Source organism: Ciona robusta, chromosome 3 (assembly GCF_009617815.1).
Source record: "Ciona robusta chromosome 3, ASM961781v2".
In the NCBI taxonomy this organism is placed as follows: domain Eukaryota; kingdom Metazoa; phylum Chordata; class Ascidiacea; order Phlebobranchia; family Cionidae; genus Ciona; species Ciona robusta.
Window position 1 is genome coordinate 6,073,740 of NC_143237.1, and position 22,727 is coordinate 6,096,466.

Consider the following 22,727-nt stretch of genomic DNA (forward strand, 5'->3'; position numbering starts at 1 on the left):
ATGATTTACGTAAGGCACATACTGCTATACTGCCATTTATGCGCAACGCTTCCGATGTTTGTTTTATTGTTAATTGGCCAAACACTCGATGTCGGCCTTTAGTTCAAAATTGTTTTTGAGCCTCGGCCTGTTCGAGTTGAAAATGCGCTTAGACGCACGTCCTTGGTCATTAAAAACTTGCGTAAGTTGAATGTTTAAAATTTGAACACAATTTTGACATAAGTTGGTTATACAGTGTTTTCAATCTTTCGGATAATGCATTCGATACTTTTTTGCCGACTTCCGAAGTTTGAACAGTTAAAAGTAAACACATTTTAACGTTATCAGAATGTGCTCGTGACTGTTGGTGATTGCGTTAATTATTACACCATCCAAACAGTTAAGGTTAATTGCAACTAAGTTCAGCAAGCCTATTCCATACAGGATATAGGCTGCTATAGATTGAGGCTTGACAAATCTGGGCGGGCAATGTCTTCTTGGGAAAGATACTTAACGACAGTACTTGCTTCGTACGGGTTATCTAAAGAGTCATCCATATATTAAAAAGGTCTTAAAAAATATTTACCCATAAAGTTACATAATATGTCCGGCGCCGTGGCATAGTGGTTAGCGCGCCTGCCTGTAACCCAGAGGTAATGGGTTCAAGGCTGGCCGCTGCTTACCATTGTGGGCGTATGTGTACTTGGGCAAGACACTTAACGGCAATTAATCTAACCCAGTGGTCACTAATGGGTTGTCCAAATTATCAGTCATACATAAAAAAAATGTCCCCCAAAAATATTCAGTCACAAAGTAACGTAGGGCATAGGCTATATGATAACTCGTAAGCTGGCACGAGTTGTTAAACCCGTGTTATAACGACTGTTGTTTTCCGGCCACGCGAGGATAAAGTAAGTTACATTCATTCATTACATTCATATATATATATATATATATATATATCTACAAGTTATAAAACGGGCACGTGGTGAATAAAACAGAACACCCGGAATCTTTGGTTACAATCATTGCTGTTGCCCCGCTACACGAGAATATTTTCTATTCTTTTTGTGTTGGTGAGGTCCGTGAGGACCTGGGATTTAGGCCAGATCTGGCCCATTACCCCAACACCCTTGTACGTCCGGAAGTGACGTGCTCGCGGTAGTGAAGTTCTTTGTACATGTTCCGACTCTAGTGTTCCGACCAAGTCCCGTTTTCTGTCCCGATTCTCGACCCGTAGGACTTCATTTGCAGACTATTTCTGCGAACTCGTTCTCCGTTCCGACCAAGTTCCGTTTTCTGTCCCGATTCTTGACCCGTATATATAGGACTCCATCTGCAGACTATTTCTGCGAACTCGTTCTCCGTTCCGACCAAGTCCCGTTTTCTGTCCCGATTCTTGACCCGTAGGACTCCATCTGCGGACTATGAATACACGAGAATAAAAAATGCATTTAATTTTATTCAGTCAAGCGGGAAAAGGAGGATTAGGCGTGTTAAGTATCACCTTTTATCAAACCACCATAAATGCAGGTTGTAAATAAAGGTACGGTATAAGCAAGATGAGACACCTTTTCAGTCTATTTTCTCGCCCCATTTGGTAGTAAACAGAGATTATTTAAAGAATTATGAAACCGTATCCTCACGACTCTCATAGACCGTTGTTAATTGTTAAAAAACACGATCTTGATATTTCGTGCGTCAAAGGTGTCCCGTCGTCCCCCACCCAACTATATTAGAGCACAGATATTAACAAATTCTGCAGTTTTAACACATGATCGCTACATTACTATAAAGTAATTACCTGGAAGTTGACTGCTAGAACTTTCAGCCTATTGTCAAATCCGTGGAAGCTGTAACCGTATCAAAATCTATACCAGATATATACCATTCACTAACACAATTTGGCGGAGATTTAGGTTTATTATCATGTACAAAATGATAGCAAAAAGTGAATAACATTCGCTTTATAACAAATTTGGAACAAAAGAAACCGAACACGAAACCAAAAAATTAGTAAGTGTATTCGACTAACGTGTTTAACGCTGGCCAATTACCGTTTTATGACCGTAAAAGTATTAAAAAGTTACCTGTTATAACTGGTTTTACGTATAAGTAGCCGGAAAACAAGTGAAATGCTTTAAAAACAGTTAACGTGCTGTACAGTGTTTACACGTGAATAATGCAGTTGCAAGCAGATGATTGTTTACGGTTTGCCAACCAATCCAGAATGTCCTACAATGAGCATGCTAATGTAATCACTGGGTTTGTTTTGCCTTTTTGTGTCTGCATGCGAACTGAACTTTGCGTGAGCGGACCGTTTATAATACAGAGGTTATTATAAATATACAGCATGATCGAGTAAATGAAAGAATAAATATTATTCAGCGTAGCATTGCCGAGCATATAAATATAGGAAATCGCAGTTTCTCGCGACAGCTTTGTATAAACGACAAGGGCATCGTCGTGAAGGTAAAAAACGTGGTGCCCGTAACATGCACGAAGCTGATATATTGCATTTGAACTGAACGTTAAATCGCCAGCGACAGTCAAATGTCGCAAACATGAGGAATTCCACAGTGGCCTACTCTAGAATTTAACGGTTGGTCCGCTCTCGAGTTGCAATTATCACAATAAAGAGTGGTGGCAAGAGTACGCAAGTTAAGCAAAGGTACATTCGATTGTGGAGACAAATCGGTGAGCTGAAAGTGTTGTTTTAACCAGAATGCGAGGTTTAGCTGTTATGTTAGGCGCTGCAACAAAAGGCTGCGGTGCCTAATGGAAACTTAGAAAAATATGCACCAGCAGTCGAATCCTAATCGACTGTATAATAAATAAACTGCAGGTTAAACACAAGTAAAACTGCCGATCTTGAAACTGACGGATGACACTCTTGTACGAATCAGCCTTTTTACGGCGTAAAGTGTAAATAAAATTTGCTTGGAACATAAACGTTTGGCACTACACAAGTTCTGTGTGGATATCTACATTAGTAGTGAGCACTGAACTGTGTGGGAGGACTATATAGCGTGTCGCTGTAACAGAAACCTACAGCGGTGTATAGCGCCAGTGTAGAAAACAGTAAAGAGAACTGTATAGGAAAAATAAATAGAGTTGGCTAAAAAAGGTCCACAGTTCGCAAAGTGTGAATTAAAAGTGCCGGTCTCTAAAACAGGTGTAAGGAGATGCTTTGCTACAAGTAGCTGTGGTGTCATGTTGGACAAACACTGATGTAATGTGAATGCATTGAGCCCTGAAAGAAAAAACAAGACTGAGTAATGCAAGTAGGTTATAAAAATAACAGAACACAAAAGAATAATGAAATTTACTTATTTGTTCTTGGGTGGCGAGCAAGAAAGGTCATTTTAACATTGTCTGTGGTTTTTGTAAATTCGTTAGTTTAAATATTTATTGCGGATTTAGGGCTTGATTAAATGAATGTACCTTGCTTTTTCCTCACGAGGCTAAAACTCGACAGTCGTTTTAAACGAGTGTTCATACACCTCGTGCAAGAGTAACCATGTATGTTACTGTGTGTGTGATTTTTTTGAGACTTTTTGGGATTTTTTCTGTGTAGCTGATAACGTGGAGCAAATGTCATTAGGTGGCGTGCCCAAGCAAACATACGCCCGCAATCGTAGCAGCGACGAGCCCTGATCCCATTACCTCTGGGTAAGAAGCAGTCACTATACCGCAGCGCTAAACATTCAAAAGGGTTTTGAAAAAATGAGTAACTGTAATATGTAAAATATAAAGCGAGAGTCAAAATTTTTATGCTGAACTTATTTTGTATGCCAAACTGTTTTGGGTTTGATACTGGTACCATTGTGGGGCTGTGTCTTGCAAGACACTTAAAGGTCATTGCTCAGACCCAACAGTCCAATCATAATGGGTTGTGTTAACTTATTTTAACGCGTTTGTGTTCTTATTCTTTTTTCGCTAATAAATTGTTATTAAAATCTGTGAGTTTTCCATTTGCGGCCCGCGCGAAAATCTGCGATTTGGCCGGTGCAGTGACAAGGTTGCCAACCTCTGTTGTAAGCCATACAGGTAAAAAATGAAGGTGTAGGAAACACCAGTGTTGTAATGACTATCGTTACCCCTAGGTAACAAGTTGTAGAAATAAATAACCAATATAGATTTCACACAGGGCACAGCTAGGCTGCAGGAATAACTACATATGCTTTATAATACGATATGTAACACAATATCCAAAAAACATCAACATCATAATGTTATTAATTAATTTTCATAAAATTTGACGTTTCCTTCCTGTACATAACATGACTACAGTATTTGTAGGATTGGTTTAAATAAGGGAAAATAAATATTATTAATTTCCTAACATTATTATTTGACTTGAAAGTGTCTGAATTTTAGGTTAGTTATTCACAATCGGTTTTTACCTGCTTTATTCTATAGTGTAGAAATTACTTTGCGGAGTACTGTCAGCACTGGTCACTGAAAGACTGTTGATATCAGTAAAACCCTAATGAGAAAAAAGAAAAAAGTCAGTTATCCCAATCAATTCTTTGAATGAATGAATGTTTTATCATTATAACACGGGAGTTCATACACCTCGTGCTAGTTTACAAGTTACCAAGTATGTTACTTTGTGGGGATTACTTTTTATGTGTGGTTGATAATTTGGACAACCCATTAGTGACCACTAGGTTGGAGCAATTGTCGTTAAGTGTCTTGCCCAAGGACACATACGCCCACAATAGTAGTAGCGATGAGCCTTGAACCCATTACCTCTGGGATAGAGGCAGAGGCCCTTACCACTTTGCCACGGTGCCGGCTTGAACTAATAAAGCTTTTCAATACATATCTACACCTGACATTACATTAAAAAAATAAACTTAAAATCACTGTGTTAATTTTGAATCCATTTAGGTGTTATGATACAGGAGTGACTTGGGAGAGCTTGTGGGAAACATGAAATAAATATTGAGGATTGTGTATCAACGTATACGTTACATAAACATAAGGGTTTGTTTTGAATTGTGAGACCGAAACCAAATGTACTCCACGAACAAAAGAGACAAAAGATTTTAAGACACAATGGTGTTTATTTCAAGGTGACCTGTTGCTGTTGTTGCTGTTGCTGCTGTTGTTGCTGTTGTTGCTGCTGTTGTTGTGAATGGGCAACGAAGTTTTCAACATCGCTTGACAATGCATTTACATCAAGTGTGTCGTATGTTGGTACACTGGGAAGGTAAATGAAGTTCATGGTTAATATTTGGAATTAAGTTACAAATGCTTTTATTATTTTTTTTTATGTTTACATACACCATGTATAAGTACAAACTTGTGGTAAATATTAATACCTTGGGTTAGAAAAAATAATTAACAATATTACCTATAAAAACTGCTACACAATTACACATACATATGCTAAATTAATAACAACAGATTTGCAATGGTGAGATAATGGGGTGTGCAGTTTCTCTATTAAAATAAATAATGACTGTAATAAATTCCGTAAATATAACCCTGATCTGGTAGTCATAGAATAGGACACTTCTTGTGTAATGAAAGACAGTCAAGATCTGGTGTTAGGAAACACATAACAGACAAAAGTCAAGTCCAACAACTTGTATAATATAAAAATAGAATCTATTTGAATAAGATACTGACGATGCCATTTAGGCGAAATTTATATCTCTTATATTATACAATTTGTTAATTGTTAGATGTGATTTTTGCCTGCTAGTATTTCATAGCATCCTAAAATAAATAAAAAACAAAAATGGATCCTAAAATAAATAAAAAACAAAAATGGATCCTAAAATAAATAAAAAACAAAAATGATAGTGCTTGAAAAATATTACCAAAAAGGGAAAGAGGAAAATGATGTAATCTAAAAAACAAATGTGAGAAAAACATTTGTTGCGTGTTTCGAAACACATGACCAAAAATACCCCTTTGGTTCTGCACCACCACATATGGGGAATCCCATTTTTAAGCGTAAACATTGCAACAGTCAGTTTAAGGAACCATTTCATAGATTTTCTTGCATGATTCGGGGAAGACAAGTCTGACGGAAAATTACTCAAACAATTCCGAACATGATAGGTCTTGTGATTTATTTGTTATGCAAATGAGATCAATTTTTGGACAAAGGATTTTTATGCAAAAAAAAGCTTAGGTGAGATACATGGGATTATGGGGTTGAATTACCTCTTAATTTCCGGGTTGTTGAGCTGAGAAGACACATCCTGTAGAATGCAAAATAAAGTTTAATTTATTATTTACAAAATCAGTCAAAATTGGCATTTGTTGAATACGGTCTGGACTTAAATCTTTCAAAAAATTAAAAATAAATAAAACATGTTTGCAGCTTTTAGTATTTCTTAGCAAACATAAGACAGATTTTAACTACATGTTATGAATAAAACTAGACGCCAACTGTTTTTAGATGCCGGTACTTAATTTCATATTTTGCACTTAATATTACTCGAAAGTTTATGGCAAAAAAAAATCAATAAAACACATGGATATATACAGTTATTTATTTAAGTGCTATATAATTGAAAAATCAGCTAGAGTTTTTACTTAAAAATCAAATGTTTTAAGTCACTGGTTTTCAAACTGTGTATCATATTTTGTTATTTTCCATAGGCCTTGCACGCTGAGTTGTATTTTTACAAACCCTGCTTTTTAGCATATTTGGAATTCAAAATAAAAACCAAATACCTGTTAAAAATATAAACATTGAGCTAGCTCACACAACACTTATTATTTCTTATTTGTTATAGCAATAGGTAAACCCAAAAAAGAAACACTTCAAGTGATTTCTCTCAGTATCACAAAGTGGAACACTAAAAGGGTAGAAAAATTCTTGAATAAAAATTAATCAGTTTAAATAAAAGAATTTAGTTGCATCACATTTCATCATTTAGTTAAATCGCCCTGGAGTCTGGACTGTACATTTTGAGAGTTGAGACTTAATCATGTTATTTTTTGTAAAATATGTTTTTAGTTATATAAAAACATATATATACTAAACCATATAAAAACCATAAAAAAGGATTCCATAAATTCCAGTTCTAAAGTGAAATGTACCTGTTGTATGTGTTGCTCATTATACAAGGGTGGGGGGTTGGTTGGAGTTGTTGCAGAAAACACTATCTGTGTGGAAGTGGTGGGTGCTGTACCTACAACCAGTTGATTGCTGGTTTGCATTGGTTGTATGGACATTGGGTTCACCAAGTATATGTTGGTGTCCTGTGTTGTTGGTTGGGATAAAGTATTATTCAGGCTTGATTTTTTCAGGAATTAATGTAGATGCGAGATTTTGTTTCGAATTTTATATGACTATGTGAAATCAGTAGGGAGAGGGTCAGGTAATTTAAAGAGGAATAAACATTCAATTTTCAATTTTATGAGTTTTTTTATAGATTTTCTCAATAAATACCATATGGTGAAATATTACAAAGAGGAACTGAGTGGATTTAACAAACCAACAAACATATAAAAATTAGCAATAAAAACAGCTCATAATGCCTTATTATACAAATTATACTTTGATCGTATCCCTTAAAACAACCAAAGGACCACACATGACACATCTTATACAAAACATGCTCAAATACAAACATACATTTTTAAATAGTTTTTAGTCGGACCTTCTTACCATAACCTCTGGTGTGATTAGAGTAGACAGATCACCAATGCTCATGTGTTGTGGTTCATCCTTCTGTACTTCGTTGAATGGAACAGGAGAAGGAGCTGCTTGCGTCTGCATCATTTGAACCATCTCCACTCCTGGCTGCTGGAACTGTATTTGCTGCTGGTTGTTGTTTGATGGCGGTAACTGAGCATTAGAAGCTGCAGCTGTTACATTGTTAAACATGCTCGCAGGGGGGAAACTGTTCTGGTCTATCATATGCAGCATTGTAGCATTGTCACCATCTAGGGAAGACACGGAAGGGTTCGTACAGTCAGAGATAATAGACTGGAGGACCTCGGGGACGTTCTGGGAAGAGTTTAGTTCCACAGGTTCGGTAAGCGATAAATTTGTCCCGAAACCTATGGAAAGACCGGTGTCTGCTGATACAATGGGACTGCTTAATGCTTCAGGTAAGTTACGAGACTCGTCACCAGAAACGCTGGTCGGACTCAACAGTATAGGTCCTGTGTAATTCTCCTGGTGCTGTAGAGGCGTACTTGTCCTCATGTCCAGGTTAGCTGTAATAGAGGGCTTGGCTTGATCCAAAATCTGCAGAGACTCGGAAACTGTATAAACTTGCTGTTGGTTTTGATCGTTCCCGAAATTTAGGCCTGGGTTTACATGAGTAAAGGGAGAAGTTACACCGCTGTGGGTGGGGTTTTGCTGGGGCTGGTTTATGGCAACTGGATTGCTGTTTACAAGCGTGGAAGGGCTGTTATTGTTGTAACCATTGTCATTTGAGTTGAAACTGTTGTTCAGTGCTGTGGCAGTCTGCTGTGGTATTGTTTGTGAAGTGAAGCTATTGTTGGGCTGTATGTTGTTAAATGTATTCCCCATGTTAGCAGCGCTTTGCTGCACAATCTGTGTACCCCCAATTGCAACATTTTGTTGCATAAGGGCTTGTGTTAAAATGGAAGAGTTTACAGATGTATTCGCTTGCGCTAATTGGTCCTGGGTGAACATGTTGTTCTGGTTTGCTTGTTCAGCAACTACAGGATTAATTACAGATGATGTATTTGGTGTGGTCAGCAAGTGTTGATTGCAGTTTATCTGCGCACCAGACTGAACGTTCTGTGTGGGGTTCCAGGTGCTTTGAGGTGGGACATTTATATGCATTGCCGGCATTGCACTGGTGACCATGGTATTCATGGTGTAGCCGGGTTGTTGGTAGGATAACGAAGCCCCTGACACTACTGTGGTTTGGGCAAAGCTCAGCGGTTGAGCTAGTGATATAGTGAATAGTGGCGGGGCTGTGGAAACCACAGGAAACGTAAATGTGGTGATGGTGGAGGCATTACTTGCTTCATCAGCAATGGAAGTGTTTGTTTGCTGCTGCCACAGGTTCTGTTGGCCAGCAGAGGTATTCGTAGTGCTCGAAAGCTTGAAGAAAGCGCCATCTTGGTTGACTTGAGGGATCATGGAGTTAGCCACGTTGCTGTGCGCGATTGTTTGTGTCGACATTGTAACAGCTGGGTTATAATTCTGACACATTCCACCACAAGTGGCAGCATTGCCAGGTGTGTACGTTGTGTTTGACACTTGCAGGGGTTGGTTGGGAAAACCGGGCTCCGAACTTGGGTTTTCAGTTTTAATTACAAACGAACCGAGTCCGGGAGTGGAACTTGGAAAGTTCTGCGTATTTTCCGGATTTTGGAACAAGGTCTGCTTCATCTGATCCCCTGCATTATTCAATGGTTGTGATGTCACAAAAGATGAATTGTTGGTGTTGGAGAACAAAGGGGTTGGCTTCACGCTGGTGAGAAGCGAGTGGTTGAGAGTAAAAGTGTTCGGTTTTAGCAAACCCTGGTTATGCATTGCAGAGCCGGCAACCGACTGTGTTGGAACTGGCTTCGAAACTTGACCGAACACTGGGACACCTGTTGTGAAACTTAATGGTTGGCTTAGAACTGCTGGGTTGGCTTGGGGTTGTATGGGGTTGAATGCAGAAGTTACTCCAATTGCTAATTCTGTCGAAATATTGGATAAAAACCTTACAAAAATCTTATATGAACACCATTTTGATAAAAACCTTACTTGAAAAAATCTTACATCAAAAACTTTTATTGAAAAAAGCTTATGTAAAAAGCTTACAAAAAAAATCAAAATGGATTTCAAACAAAATACAAAAGCTCACTAACTTGTATTGTCCCAAGCTTAACACACCAAACGTGGTAAATAACTTATTTAAATTTGGAGTTACTATATTATTGAGTTACAGTAAAACAAAAAAGATATTTTACCTTTTTCCTTCTGCAAAGGTTTCACATCTTTCGTATCAACATCAGTAGAAGTTAGAAGTCGAGCAAAAAGTGCTTCCAATAATTTCTTGTCCAACTTTCCTTCAAGGATAGCTTTTACTGGATCAGCTAAAAAGATGTTAATTGTTGAGTGCGGAAACATGAATTTATGAAATAGTGTTTAAAATATGTGCATACAACATGGTTATAATATTTGAAATTGATATTGCATTAAACCACAGAGTTTGATAAGAATTATGTCGGTAAATGCTAAATGGCACCAAATAAATATAGCAGTTATTTGATATACCTATAGCGAAGCAAACATGAATGTTTGCGCATGCATTGAGGAATATGTACTTAAAATGTCTGAAACTGAAAAGCAAACCAAGTTAGGACATGGATTTAAATTATCAACTGAAAATGGAGTTGGGAGTCAGTTAACAATCTATGCTTGTTAGTGGAATCCGATTGGTTTCCACGAAAATATGTCCTGACTCATGAAACTGGCATTGAAGTAACGATACATACTCCCACTAAGTAGCCTGGGTTATATCAACGCTTATGTGCAGACAAGTTCATGGAGTATCTAGCACGTATAAGATATAGTTTATCAGGAATATAATCTTATGTTAACAGACTTGGAAATTATGTAGGTTCATGCAATGGTATATTGTGTATCAACTCCTTAGTACTGTAGTTGCTTTTTAGATTTGAAAACCACATAACAAACTAAAACGCTTAGTAAGAGTCCAGTGTACACATAGCAAAGTCTAACTACCGGTTGGGCTTATACCAAAATACAAATTACATCCTATGAACTCTGTTGAAGTCCAGTTTTAGCCCAGTATTGTGTGCCCGCATGCACAATAAAAACAGATTAACAACGATTTTTTCTAAATATATAATAACACACACTTTTGATTTTTTAAAATATGAACCCAATGATAAATTTTGCTCAAACAATTCAACAAAACTGTTTATTATTGTGAAATACCCTCCTAACAATGTTATTAACCATATAGGTCCATAATGTACAGTATGTACTCAATGATTCAAAAACATCTGCTACCATTAGTTACCTCTAAGCTTAAACAAACCAAGCCATGTTAAAAGCAAATATTTTAAAACCAATAATCCATGGATATGTTACACATATGAATATTCTAGTAACCTTACTACAATAATAATGATAACTATGCATTACTAATAGTATAACAGTATACAAAAATTTAGGAAATTCTGATTATCCATTTTATAAAACCACACATTAAAAGCTTATACCAAAATTCCACCCCACATGTTATATAGCCATGAAAACACAATAAATCAAAATCAACCACAAATTTACCAAAATATACTGTGTTACCACTTGTAAATGCAAAATACAACTGTATCATATTTCATCATTTAATTAAAACTGTACATTTTAAAACTCAATCATGTTTCACATTTTTTTGTAAAATATTTTTTTAGGCCAATATAAAACTGGTGTAACATGAACACCTGTCATACAAATTTAATACAAATATATATATTACCTGCTCCTCTGATGTTTGTTTCACAGGACATGTTCTCTGCTGTAGATGGCTGTATAGCTGGTGGGAGGGGATCGTATGTGAAACTGTGAGGATCACATTTCCTACCATTGTGTTCAACATATACTTGAACATTAATAGGTTTTGTGATGGTAGGATCATGGTAGGCAGGCACACGCACTACCATGTGACTCTGAAATAAATAGAAACATTTAGATTAAAGCATTTTCCAAACTATTTGGATCTGGTGCTACGAAATACGTAACAGACAAAATTCAAGTTCAACAGATTTTCGATTATATAATATATTTATATATAATAGGCTATAAGACTCTTAAGAGATATATTTATATTTTGCCTAAATGGCATCCTCATTCTCTTATACAAATAAAATCCTAACAATGCTTGTAAAATGCTGTTTTTTTAGTTTGAGCGATTTGAAAGAATTCAAATTTAATGAAATAGCTTTAATCTGTTGTGTCAGGCGTCATAAAATAATAGGGAAGAGGTATTTTCATCACATTAAATATATGTTACATCACTATCAGAAGAGATCACATGAGTTAAATTAACCTTGTGGTTTTGGTTGCCTAAATTACGTGACTGAATCCAATATTTGGAGCGCAGCAACACACAGCAGACGGCGACCACATGCTTATCGTTTGTGCTATTTAAATGGCACTTGGAAGGCAGATAACAAGCTGAAAAAGAGTGGAACGCGGTGATACTACAGACCAATTCAACTTCACATGCGCCAAACAGGGACGGAAGTTAAGTTTTATCATTCGCATCAAGTTACCGCGCTCGCAATGTTTTGAAAAGCAAGAACGACAAAAACATCTGAACACAAACATAAGTCATGGGAGTTTTTGAAAGAAATAGGCCAGGTAACATAACATAAGAGCCAATGTGAGGCTTTTGTTCCATTTGAATGGGTTCATAACTCTCAGCCTTAATAATAGAATATTTTTGCTGTGCCGTGTGGGGCAGAAGATAATAAAAGAGAAAGGCAGAGAGAGAGGGAGAAAGAGAGATGGTGAAACATGACTAACCTAACTAGAATGGCTAGACATTCCAGCAATTCATTACAATATGATGTGAACACAGCAGTAAAGTTAAGCAGCATAATACAATGTTCTGGGTAAACAAACCTATACCTTGGGATATAACATTTAACCTGGATAAAATATAATGTCAAGTTATTAACTGTAGCTGACACACAAACACATACTAGGTCAAGTAAATAATAATAAACAATTGGGCTTTATATGTTTATGAGAAATATGACGACAGTTTTAAACATTATTAATTGATTGCAACAATACTATACTGCATAGTCAGCAGTGCAAAGATAACTTTTCTGAGAAATCAAGCATCATTTTTGTAAAAAAACAAAAATAACGTAATGAATTTTTAAGTGACTGTGTATGTTTTAACAAAAACAATTTATTACACAACAACTAAATGTACAACAACAACAAATATGCTTGAAACGCGTGATATTTCATAAGCAATGCTAAATATTTTATCATCACGTAATTTTCGCCTCCAGTCACCAGAAGTGGGTGAACCACCGCTTGGTTAGTGCGCCTATGTGTACAAAGGTAGCTACTCCAAGGCAAACAGAGCAGCTGGTAAACTTATCAATATAATGGATGTCAATGAGGTGCTAATCAATAACCATTGCGCAAGAAAGCAATCTACTCACATTCACATAAGTGATTTAGGTATTAGAACTTTCACAATATTCGCGTAATTGATATTATACAACCTATGATCCCCTCTGGTTTAGTTACACATGACGGACCAGAACAGAACAAATGCAATATTTGAGACACTAAACCACTAATAATAGGAAAGTCAAAACAGTCATGCTTGACTAGCTAGGATTTATTTAGCATCCCAGTGAAACAACAGACTGAAAACTAATTTGGTTTGTAGTGGTGTACGAAATAACATAGCGAAAAGGCGAATAGGCCTACCAAGCTACCAGTAAATGGAAATAGGATATCAAATTTGTAACATATACAACAAGTTATGACAATGGTTTAAGTAATACTATTAATTTCAATACAAAAAAACAATATATATGTCTCAGATGTATTTCCTACATTTCAAATCAAAACTAAAACAATTTATATGATGTCGAAAATTGCGACCTATATATGGGTTATGCTGGTATAATTTGTGTTCTATGCACCATACTACCAAATTTGGCAATAAAGTGTGAAAAGTACTGCAGTGATCATGTTTAAAACGGGATGCCTCATTGAATACGCAGCTAACTAGACTAATATCTCCTTGAAAAAATAGGTTTTTCAATTTTAATTGTAATATATAATATATAAGTTAATATAACAAGCTTCATTTTAATCATGTATTATTCATCCCTACATGGGAATATCTACACTGGATACTGAGAAACAACTCAAAGATTGAATTGATAATGATGGATCGGCATGTAATTGATTATAGGCCCACAGTGGGGACTCTTTCAACCATTGTATTCATTCAATAGTTTTGACTGTGGAAGTTGGCATTGAATTGCTACAACAACACAGAAGACACTATAACAACACAGAACACACTATAGCCTTGTTTATATATACCTCAAGCTACTGTCTACACTACACTATAGAAAGTTGTATATAGTAGCAGTATAACTCCTTTTATACCATTTAATATACTGAATGAATCTTAATTGCCCATGAGAATTCAGGTACAATATTGAATTCTCTTATCTTAGCATGTGGCTGTTTTGTGGCTATTTAATAAAAAGTCACTAAAATTAAACCAAGATACTGGAGTAGATTGGGAAGATATAAACAAAGACTTTTGCCACAAATAGTGAACTATGCCACTGGTTTGTTTCTCCTAAAGTTACATTTTAACTGTAGCAACATACCAGACAAGCGTAAATATAGAGAAAAAAGGAACCAGGTCATCGTGGAGTGTGTGAAGCATGTGATACTGTGACGGAGAAATTCACAACCACAATATCACGAAGTAATCTAATTAAACTCTGAAGAATGTAGTAACTGCTTAAGGGCATGCACAATACCTTCTAATGCTTAGACATTGCATGTTTGAAGGTCAATTTGTACCCCAGACAAACACAAAAGCCAAAAAACAAAACTGACATGACTATAACAATACTAAAAACTTCGCTAAATTTTAAGGTAGTTTTAGTGATTGCATAGTCAAATCTCTTTGGCATACAACATAGGCTTAATCGTTACAACACATTCATGTTCACACGAATAATCAATGAACAATCTATTTACAGAGAAGTGGTCGAACATTTTTCCATTGATGCAATGTTAGCTAGTGAGTCATTTCAAGTCTAATATTGTGGATAATACCTTACATGGGTTACTGCTACAAGCAATACAAGATTACGACCAAAACAGGCATGGTTTGTAAAATCAATAACAATGTCACACGCCTACTACAGAGATGAATAAACCATGGTAAAGTAATAACATCTTACCTGATTAAAAGTATCTTTATCCAACTGACCGGTGGTTTGCCAATGGCTGCCTGTAATAAAGAAGCAGCTTCAATACTGTATAACATAATTCAATCCCTGTATACAGAATGAAGCATGCAAGCAAAGTTACAGGATATTTTCAAATTGAAGTTGCTACTTCCTAAAATTCATGCTTAACCACCAATTTGGGACGGATCATAAATAATTGAAGTCAACATATGGATTAACAAGGGCTCAATTTGTATGTGAATCCTAGCCAAGTTTTAATACACATTGCAGCCAAAAGTTTACCATCCGTTTCTTCGGGGTCTTGGAAAACAACTTTTATTCCACGGTGAAAGTTTCTTCCAATAATAAACATTTCCACGCCCCCTTCCACTGAACAACGGTCCAAACTTTTCTTAGTAATTTCTGGCTGGCCGAGAGGCTGAGCTGAAACAGGAAGTGTTATAATTGATCAAGAATTTCAATTATGACTTTGAAATGGCTTATATGAATGTAGTTTGATCATGCTTTTATAGAGGATATACTCAGCTGCTATATATAAATGAAGGATAGATTTAAACTAGTCACATGTCGCAAAACGGTTATAAAAAATAAAACATTATACAATTTACATAAATTTCCTTCTAATAAAAAACATTTTATAAAATTTGTCCACTTTGAAATATAAATTGGTTTCACCTTATTTATCCATCAAAAATTGTGAATTTGCCCAACACATTTTGTAAGTTATACTTACTGCAGTTGATTCGGTTTGAAACAACTTGTAAAACAAGGGGTGGCGTGCAGCCATCACTACGCTCTATGTCGTTTAGGATTACTCGGAAAACCAAACGAACGGTTTGACTTCTTTTCTTTGCGCGACTGATCCCAATACGCGCCTCAACATCAGCATTACGTAGTTTCAAGATACCAACACAATCCACACTACATAGACAATTGTTATACAGGCTTTGAATGGTTAGGTAGGTATATTCAGTTTCATTCATAATTTTACGCAGTTGTGAACAATTTTCAATGCACATGATAACTATTTATGGTCCAAAATTTATTAAAATGATATCATTAAAGGGCAAAATATTGATATTTTTTCAGGAACTATACATACTATAGGTCACATCAGTGTGATTCTTTATATATATCTAAAGATGCAGCCCACAATGGGTTATACCAATACAGTGTTTATTGATTGATTCCAAATAAGCTGCCCACATTATATGTATTACCAAACAGCGGACCACACATTCTTATCAAGATGATTTGATTTTGGAAATTCAAATTTAATAACAAAATGAGCAAGCATTGTTTTCTTGAACAGTGTAGGAAATGGTTTGAAAATAACTTTATCTGACCTTATTATTTCTTGTGCATCAAATGGAATGTGAATGACTTTTGTTCCTTCAACTTCCACTTCTTCACAAGCGGTCGTGTTTCTGCCCGTCACTTTACAGGCTTGGTAGAAGCCGTGTGGACGGATTTTGTCGTCCGACTCGGATCCTACGTAAACGAGTAAAGTGGTCTTTCCCGTATATCCCTTCAACTGATTGGGAAATAAAAACACGGCATGTAACTGATGGGAACCGCATAAGCTACAGAGTTATCACAAAGTTGAACTTTGTGCCGTGGGAGCAAAAATGGTACTAAGTAGTATTAGGACAGGAAATCAAACCGTCAGAACAGATGACAATTGATTGAGCGCAGATGAAATAGGAAAGGCTGCAGTTGGCACCCTTCAAAAACAACATCACGAACACAGAAGATTTAAAATTGATGCATAATATTAAACAATAAAAAATGTGCAAGAGTAATTCAATATTGTAATACTAACAGAGACATCTCTGTTGTACTGCTTAAACAAGCAGCAGCTAAGTTAAAATTTTTTATAGTTATTTGGATACAGTAAAAAAATAAAAAGTGGAACAGGCATTAATAAAAAATTAGGTGGGACATTTCACATTTGCTTAACATTGGTGGTACAACACACATAGTGAATTTTCATGCAGCAGATTTTATAATTTAAGAAAATTCAACCAATGGGTCAGTGACTATTACTTGTTTGACATGAAAAATATCACCGCACGGCCCATACTTTTATAGTTACAACTCTATTACTTACCGTACAAGAAGTTAAAATATTTAGGATATACCACAGCCTGGCCGTTCAAATTATTTTTCGGCCCCCGTAATATTTTCTCAAGCCTCGGGCAGTTTTCTGACCTTCTAAAAGTCATGTTAAAACGCCGTATTCACAACAAATGCAGTTACCAGCGAGTAAATATAACGTGGTGCAAATGTGGAAAGAGGTAGAAGGCTGTAGTAAACATAAAAAATGTCCCAATCAAACAAAAGTCAAAGTTTTGTCATACAGTGGCCAATTCAATAAAAAAAAACATTCATAAAACGTAATACAAAATAAAAAAGTTGTAACAGCTGTAAGTGTTATTAACAGGTAAAGGTCACACATGAAACGAACTCCCAGTGCCACAATAAACAACATGAATAATAAACCATAAATAGCACAGTGGAAGCTACTATAGACGCTACTTAAGTTAGCATAGTAAAGTATGAACGCATATTTTGAATATTGTAAACTATGCATCAATGCATCATTGATAATAACAATTGGCAACGTTATGTTAATAATAAGAAAATCAGGCATCTGTCTGCCGTTCTCTAGTGACTTTCAAGGTCATTTGTCACAATATAAAACTTAATTTGGTCGACAAAGCAGCAAATCAATAATAAATTTAATTAAATATTGATTAGCCAGCCCATTACTATGGCAGCATGGAGATACACTTTGTATACATAGTCACAACAGCACATCAGGGTATACACTGACAATTGACATTGAAAAGGAACTGCTAGGTGAAGTACAATAGAGGTACCAAACACAAAAAGTTTCAGTAACTACTAAAAACAGTAAACAATTCTCTACATAAACACTAAAAGTTGAAAGTAGTAAGACACACTTCAAACACTATGTTACTTTAAAAATATGTTTTAACTTACTTCAATTTGTGGGTAGCCTTGCTGCGAGCTGTCCTTTACAGGACCACGGCTTCCCTCTGTGAGATAGCGTGCTCGGTGCTGTGGTTCAGGTTGATTTACAATGCTAAGTGAGCACCCACATGCTGATGAAGGGTGGTTAACATTGAGAGCAGGCACGTCAGTGTCCTGTACTGCGTTTTTATGGTGGTGATGCGTGGGCCGACGTCGGCTTGTTGAAATCTTTTTTACAATTTCGTTGTCGGCTATGTTTAATGAAGTGTCAGCACTGTAGGATAAACTTGCAGGACTCTCCGTTGGCAACATCTGACCATCCCTGCAAGTCGATAAATGTTAATAATATGTCCAAACAAATACTTTTTCTGCACAAATATGTGTTACAAAATATGTGACATGTTGATGTCAGTCTCACCCCAACTTTTAAACTGGAAGTGAGTCGAGTGACATAATAGGATTGAGCATCCAATTTAACAACTTACAGCTTTTACCATGCTGTTAAGTGTCTAACAACACACAAATATGTGCTACAAAATTTTGGCCATTTTAATTTCAGTGCCACCACAATTTTTAAAATGGGAGTTACATAATGGGGTTGAGCATCTAAGTTTTACAACTTAGTACAGCTTTTATCCTGCTGTTAAGTGTCTCTACAAACAAGCAGGATCAAATTATATAAAATTTGAAAAGTTGATCAATAAAGTTTCCCATGTTTTACTCACACACGCTATGAGGGTAATTGCATTTTAACAATATCACCCCAAATTTTATAAAATTCAAAAAGCGTGATGCCTATGATTACCTCTTTCATATAGTGTATATATATACAGTTTTATAATGTATATAGTTCTTGTATACCTTGAAAAGTTTCCTCCTTGGCTACTTTCTGATGCATTTGACATCCTCCTGTTATTCGCATTAATAATCGTGGCATATAAACTTGAATCAGAATTGTTACTGAGCGAAAAATTCGCTGGCTGTCTGTTGCGCAATATCTGCGGAACAGCAGCCATGTTTAAATCCTCGTTTTCGTTGCCTCCGGAGGGAGATGGAGAGGGAATTTGCGAGCTGTTTTGTGATCCACAATAATATCTATCTGAATACAGGACCGGGACATCCCGTCTGGTCCTGCGCCTCTTCTTTTTACTCCCGCAAGATGAATATTCATCATCATCAGATGATCCACCTGTGGTAGTTCTGCTCATGGCGGTGTTCCATGATGGGAAAGCCCGTCGTCCATTTGCATTCGCACCAGGAAAAATAGAATCATCGAAGTCGGACTCCATTGCTCCATCGTATGGACTGCTAACATCACCTGGCTCACCAGGACTAGTTACATCCCGAGGACTTTCTACGGCGGGACTTCCTTCATAAAACATCTGTGTGTCCTCATCCATGAGCAGCTCTGTATCAAAATCTAGAGGTAACGTCAACTGATTCAGGGAGTCCTGTCGTTCGGAAGACTTCCTTTGCCTTGTCTCGCCCACTTCAGACAAGGTATTTTCATTGTTCGTACTCCCAAACAAATTGTTGGAATTGGTCCCATTTTGGAATGCCGGTGTGTTTGATGCTTGTTGAGCACTGCCATCTTCTGCTGTGTAAAGTATTATTGTAAACACCCGTAACGCGTTGTAAACATACACTGATTATATATATTACATAGGCTATAAACCACAAACTGCGTCAAATAAAATAAAATATAAGCCTTTACCAAAGTTATCTGGGTTGCAAAGTGTCTCTTGTGATGAACGTGTGCCACTGCTAATTTCTTCAACTTGTAGTTCAGAATTATTCCAATTGTTTTGACCTGACATAGTTTTCTACCATAAACAACGAAATTAAATAAATATTTGTAAAATGAGCTTCTCATTAACGAGTGAACTTTAGCAAGAATAGACTTGCCATTCAAAGCTTTTCTGTTAAGTTACCAACGCGCGCAAACGACACCAACGTCATTGTAGTATATTGACTTAGGAGCTTTTATTTTCGAAATCAATAACACACCAAATCTACTTCGAAATAAACTGCCTTTCTTACTAAGTAACATCACGGAAGGTGCGACACAATTATTGAAAACGCGCGAAAAAGGCGATTGGGCCGAGACAAATACGTTTACGATCAATCCAACAACACGTCGCTACGTGATCTTAAACTAAAAAGAGTAGAAACAAAAAAAATGACACTACAGTGGCGCCAAACAGAGAGCGGGCCACAACCAACGTCCACAGAAATAAAAAAGAGTAGAACGCGCAACTGCTCAAAAACGTGATATATTCATTTTTCTATTCACGGGACCGCCAACTCCGTCCCTATTTCGCTTGGTCTCCATTGTAAAAGATAGGTACACAGTGGTTTTAACTGTTTATTTCAAAAACCACACCAACTATTCAAGTTTATTAGGTCAGTTAGTTATTTGGTAAGTTAACGCTTACAGTTTAGCGTTTGTTTAGGAAATTTAATTATTTAATAAATTTAATTAAAAATGTTCAAACAAACGGTTTGTTAGAACTATTTATATATATATATGTGGAAATAATTATTTTTCCTATAAATGTAAATTAAGTCAAAAAACGAAGAAAAACTACATAAAACGCCCTTGCTTCCATTGACTACCGTAGTAAACGGGAACGACACGCGAAAGAGAGAGAGAGTGTATCAGCTCTCTCCTTTAGCGACATTAGACATGCGCGTTCTATTCTTTTTTTATTTCTGTGGTAACAACAGAACGCCATTTTTGAGCCTTAATTGAACGACTAATTTTTAGTTTGAGGATATACAAACATTAAAGATGCTTTATTATTAAGTAAATGATGTTTACGTAATGTATTAAATTATTATATAAGTTGTACAAGCAACACATGTTTATTTACTGAATAATATAACATTTTAAAGACAACTTTTTAAGTAAACCTTAACTTGAAATAAATAAAAATTATTCATTTATTTTTGTCTTAATAAATCATCAAGTCGAATTCCAAAATATATTTGCTGCCGTAAAAAGACAAATACAGTGCAGCATTACTTAACACTGCGGTCGTGAATAACACAAGCACGTCATTCATAAACAATATGCTGATGCAATAGAAATGGTATCGGTTTCTTAGTGCCTACAGCTACAGCTAACTGCAGAACCGCAACAGGAAATCGAATGTATAGGCTATAGGTAGAAAAAGGTTTTTCCGTATTACAACAATATGTTTGTTAGTTTGGTATGTATATGCTTATATTCATTTGCTATATAACCTTTATGTAAAATTATTGCACTTTTCACCCCAAGACCCTGTTCGTAGGGAGGCGCCGAGACGGATGCAGCAGTTAATTTAATATTAATTTAACAGCATGTCTGTCACGTAAAACTGCCGCGGATAGTTGTGTAGCCAATAACCATGGTGTCAGATGATGCCATACGAAATTGCTGCATAAAACTGGCTATATCATCTGGTTCTGCCGGAATTGCCGAAAGCATAACGTTTCCCTTTGATCTTACCAAGACAAGATTACAAATACAAGGTGAAGTTGCATCTAACAGTCATGGAACTACTTTGGTAAAACGTCGTATGTTAAGAACAGTCTATCATGTAGCCAGCGATGAAGGGTTTACAAAGCTGTGGAGTGGTCTATCACCAGCTGTGTATCGACAATTTATTTATTCTGGCTGTCGTGCACCATTGTATGAATTTTTGAGGGAACATGTCCTAGGCAAGAATCCAGATGGAAAATTTTCCTTTTTTAAATCGTTGCTTGCGGGTGCAACTGCTGGAGCAATTGGACAGTTTATTGCAAGCCCATTGGACTTGGTGAAAGTCAAAATGCAAATGGTGAATCAGAAAACATGTGTTCCACAAAAGACAATAAAGTTCCGATCTGTATTTCATGTGCTACAGCATACGTATAGTTCCGGTGGTATCAAAGGTTTATGGGCTGGATGGGGACCAAATGTAAAGAGAGCTACCTTAGTAAACATGGGACAATTTGCCACTTATGACAATGTCAAACAATATATATTGAAAAACAGTAAACTTAATGATGCAATTGCCTGCTGGTCTTTAGCAAGCCTTTGTACTGGGTTCGTGACCTCAACCATAAGCACGCCTGCTGATGTTGTGAAGACAAGAGTCATGAATCAAACCAGAGATTCAAAAGGCAGAGGTTTATTTTATAAATCTTCTTTAGAGTGTTTGGTAAAAACAGCCCGCCAAGAAGGATTTTTCAGCCTATATAAAGGTTTTATTCCAAGCTGTTTACGCATTGTACCTTGGAATATTATTTTTTGGATAACGCAAGAAGAGTTACGTAATATGTTTGGCTTATCTGCATTTTAGTGTTAAACCTGAAAGTGTTGAAACATTTCACTTTCAACAAGTGGATTAATTCTTGAGTTTTTCTTATTATTTTACTGTATGCCTATTGCATTTTTAATTTACATACTCTACTGACCATACAACACGGTATACAAATGTTATTAAATTTCCAGCTGGTGGAATCAACTGCTGCTTTATAATAACCCGCAATCGTACAATTAACTTGCAATAATTTAAAAGGCCACACCTCAGTAAATTAATGGTGATACATCAAACTATGTCCAATATATTACTACAGTTTAAACACATCATATATGTGCACTGTATTACATGTGGTTTAAAAAATAAATCTTTTTGGCTGCAAATAATTTGTTCATGTAAAAACTATTTCATTTTAATTGCCAGTTAATGCAAGTGTGATTTCACGCTTTTAATTTTATTCATTGCTTGGCTTTTCCTCTGCCAATAAATTGATTTTCGTTAGTGAGCGTATTCATT

General features: G+C 36.2%; 1 protein-coding gene and 1 pseudogene across 4 annotated transcripts in view; one reads left to right on the forward strand and one right to left on the reverse strand.

Moving 5' to 3' along the window:
- LOC149738577 (mitochondrial uncoupling protein 4 pseudogene) overlaps positions 1-22,721 on the forward strand; it is a 32,748-nt pseudogene extending 10,027 nt beyond the window's left edge. Inside the window, exon 2 of the transcript XR_016384645.1 lies at positions 21,219-22,721. The product of XR_016384645.1 is annotated as a mitochondrial uncoupling protein 4 pseudogene (transcript). The remainder of the gene's footprint in view (positions 1-21,218) is intronic.
- Positions 1,883-20,095, reverse strand: LOC149738581 (uncharacterized). Of its 3 annotated transcripts, none has more exons than XR_016384644.1 (15): positions 19,640-20,095; positions 18,787-19,522; positions 17,935-18,247; positions 16,275-16,462; positions 15,662-15,849; positions 15,211-15,351; positions 14,920-14,969; positions 11,433-11,622; positions 9,895-10,020; positions 7,611-9,621; positions 7,048-7,209; positions 6,163-6,200; positions 5,066-5,189; positions 4,386-4,468; positions 1,883-3,232 (listed from the first exon to the last, which is right to left on the reverse strand). XR_016384644.1 is itself a non-coding variant. In XM_089875105.1 (15 exons), exons 1-14 carry the CDS (start codon positions 19,740-19,742, stop codon positions 4,391-4,393), a joined length of 4,437 nt encoding a protein of 1,478 aa, XP_089731231.1. In that variant the 5' UTR covers positions 19,743-20,088; the 3' UTR covers positions 1,883-3,232; positions 4,386-4,390. The 3 variants fall into 3 exon arrangements, 2 of the variants coding, with proteins under 2 accessions (XP_089731231.1, XP_089731230.1); XM_089875105.1 differs by having other exon boundaries at positions 7,619-9,621; positions 18,787-19,519; positions 19,640-20,088; XM_089875104.1 differs by having other exon boundaries at positions 7,619-9,621; positions 19,640-20,088.
- Positions 22,722-22,727: the final 6 nt, after the last annotated feature.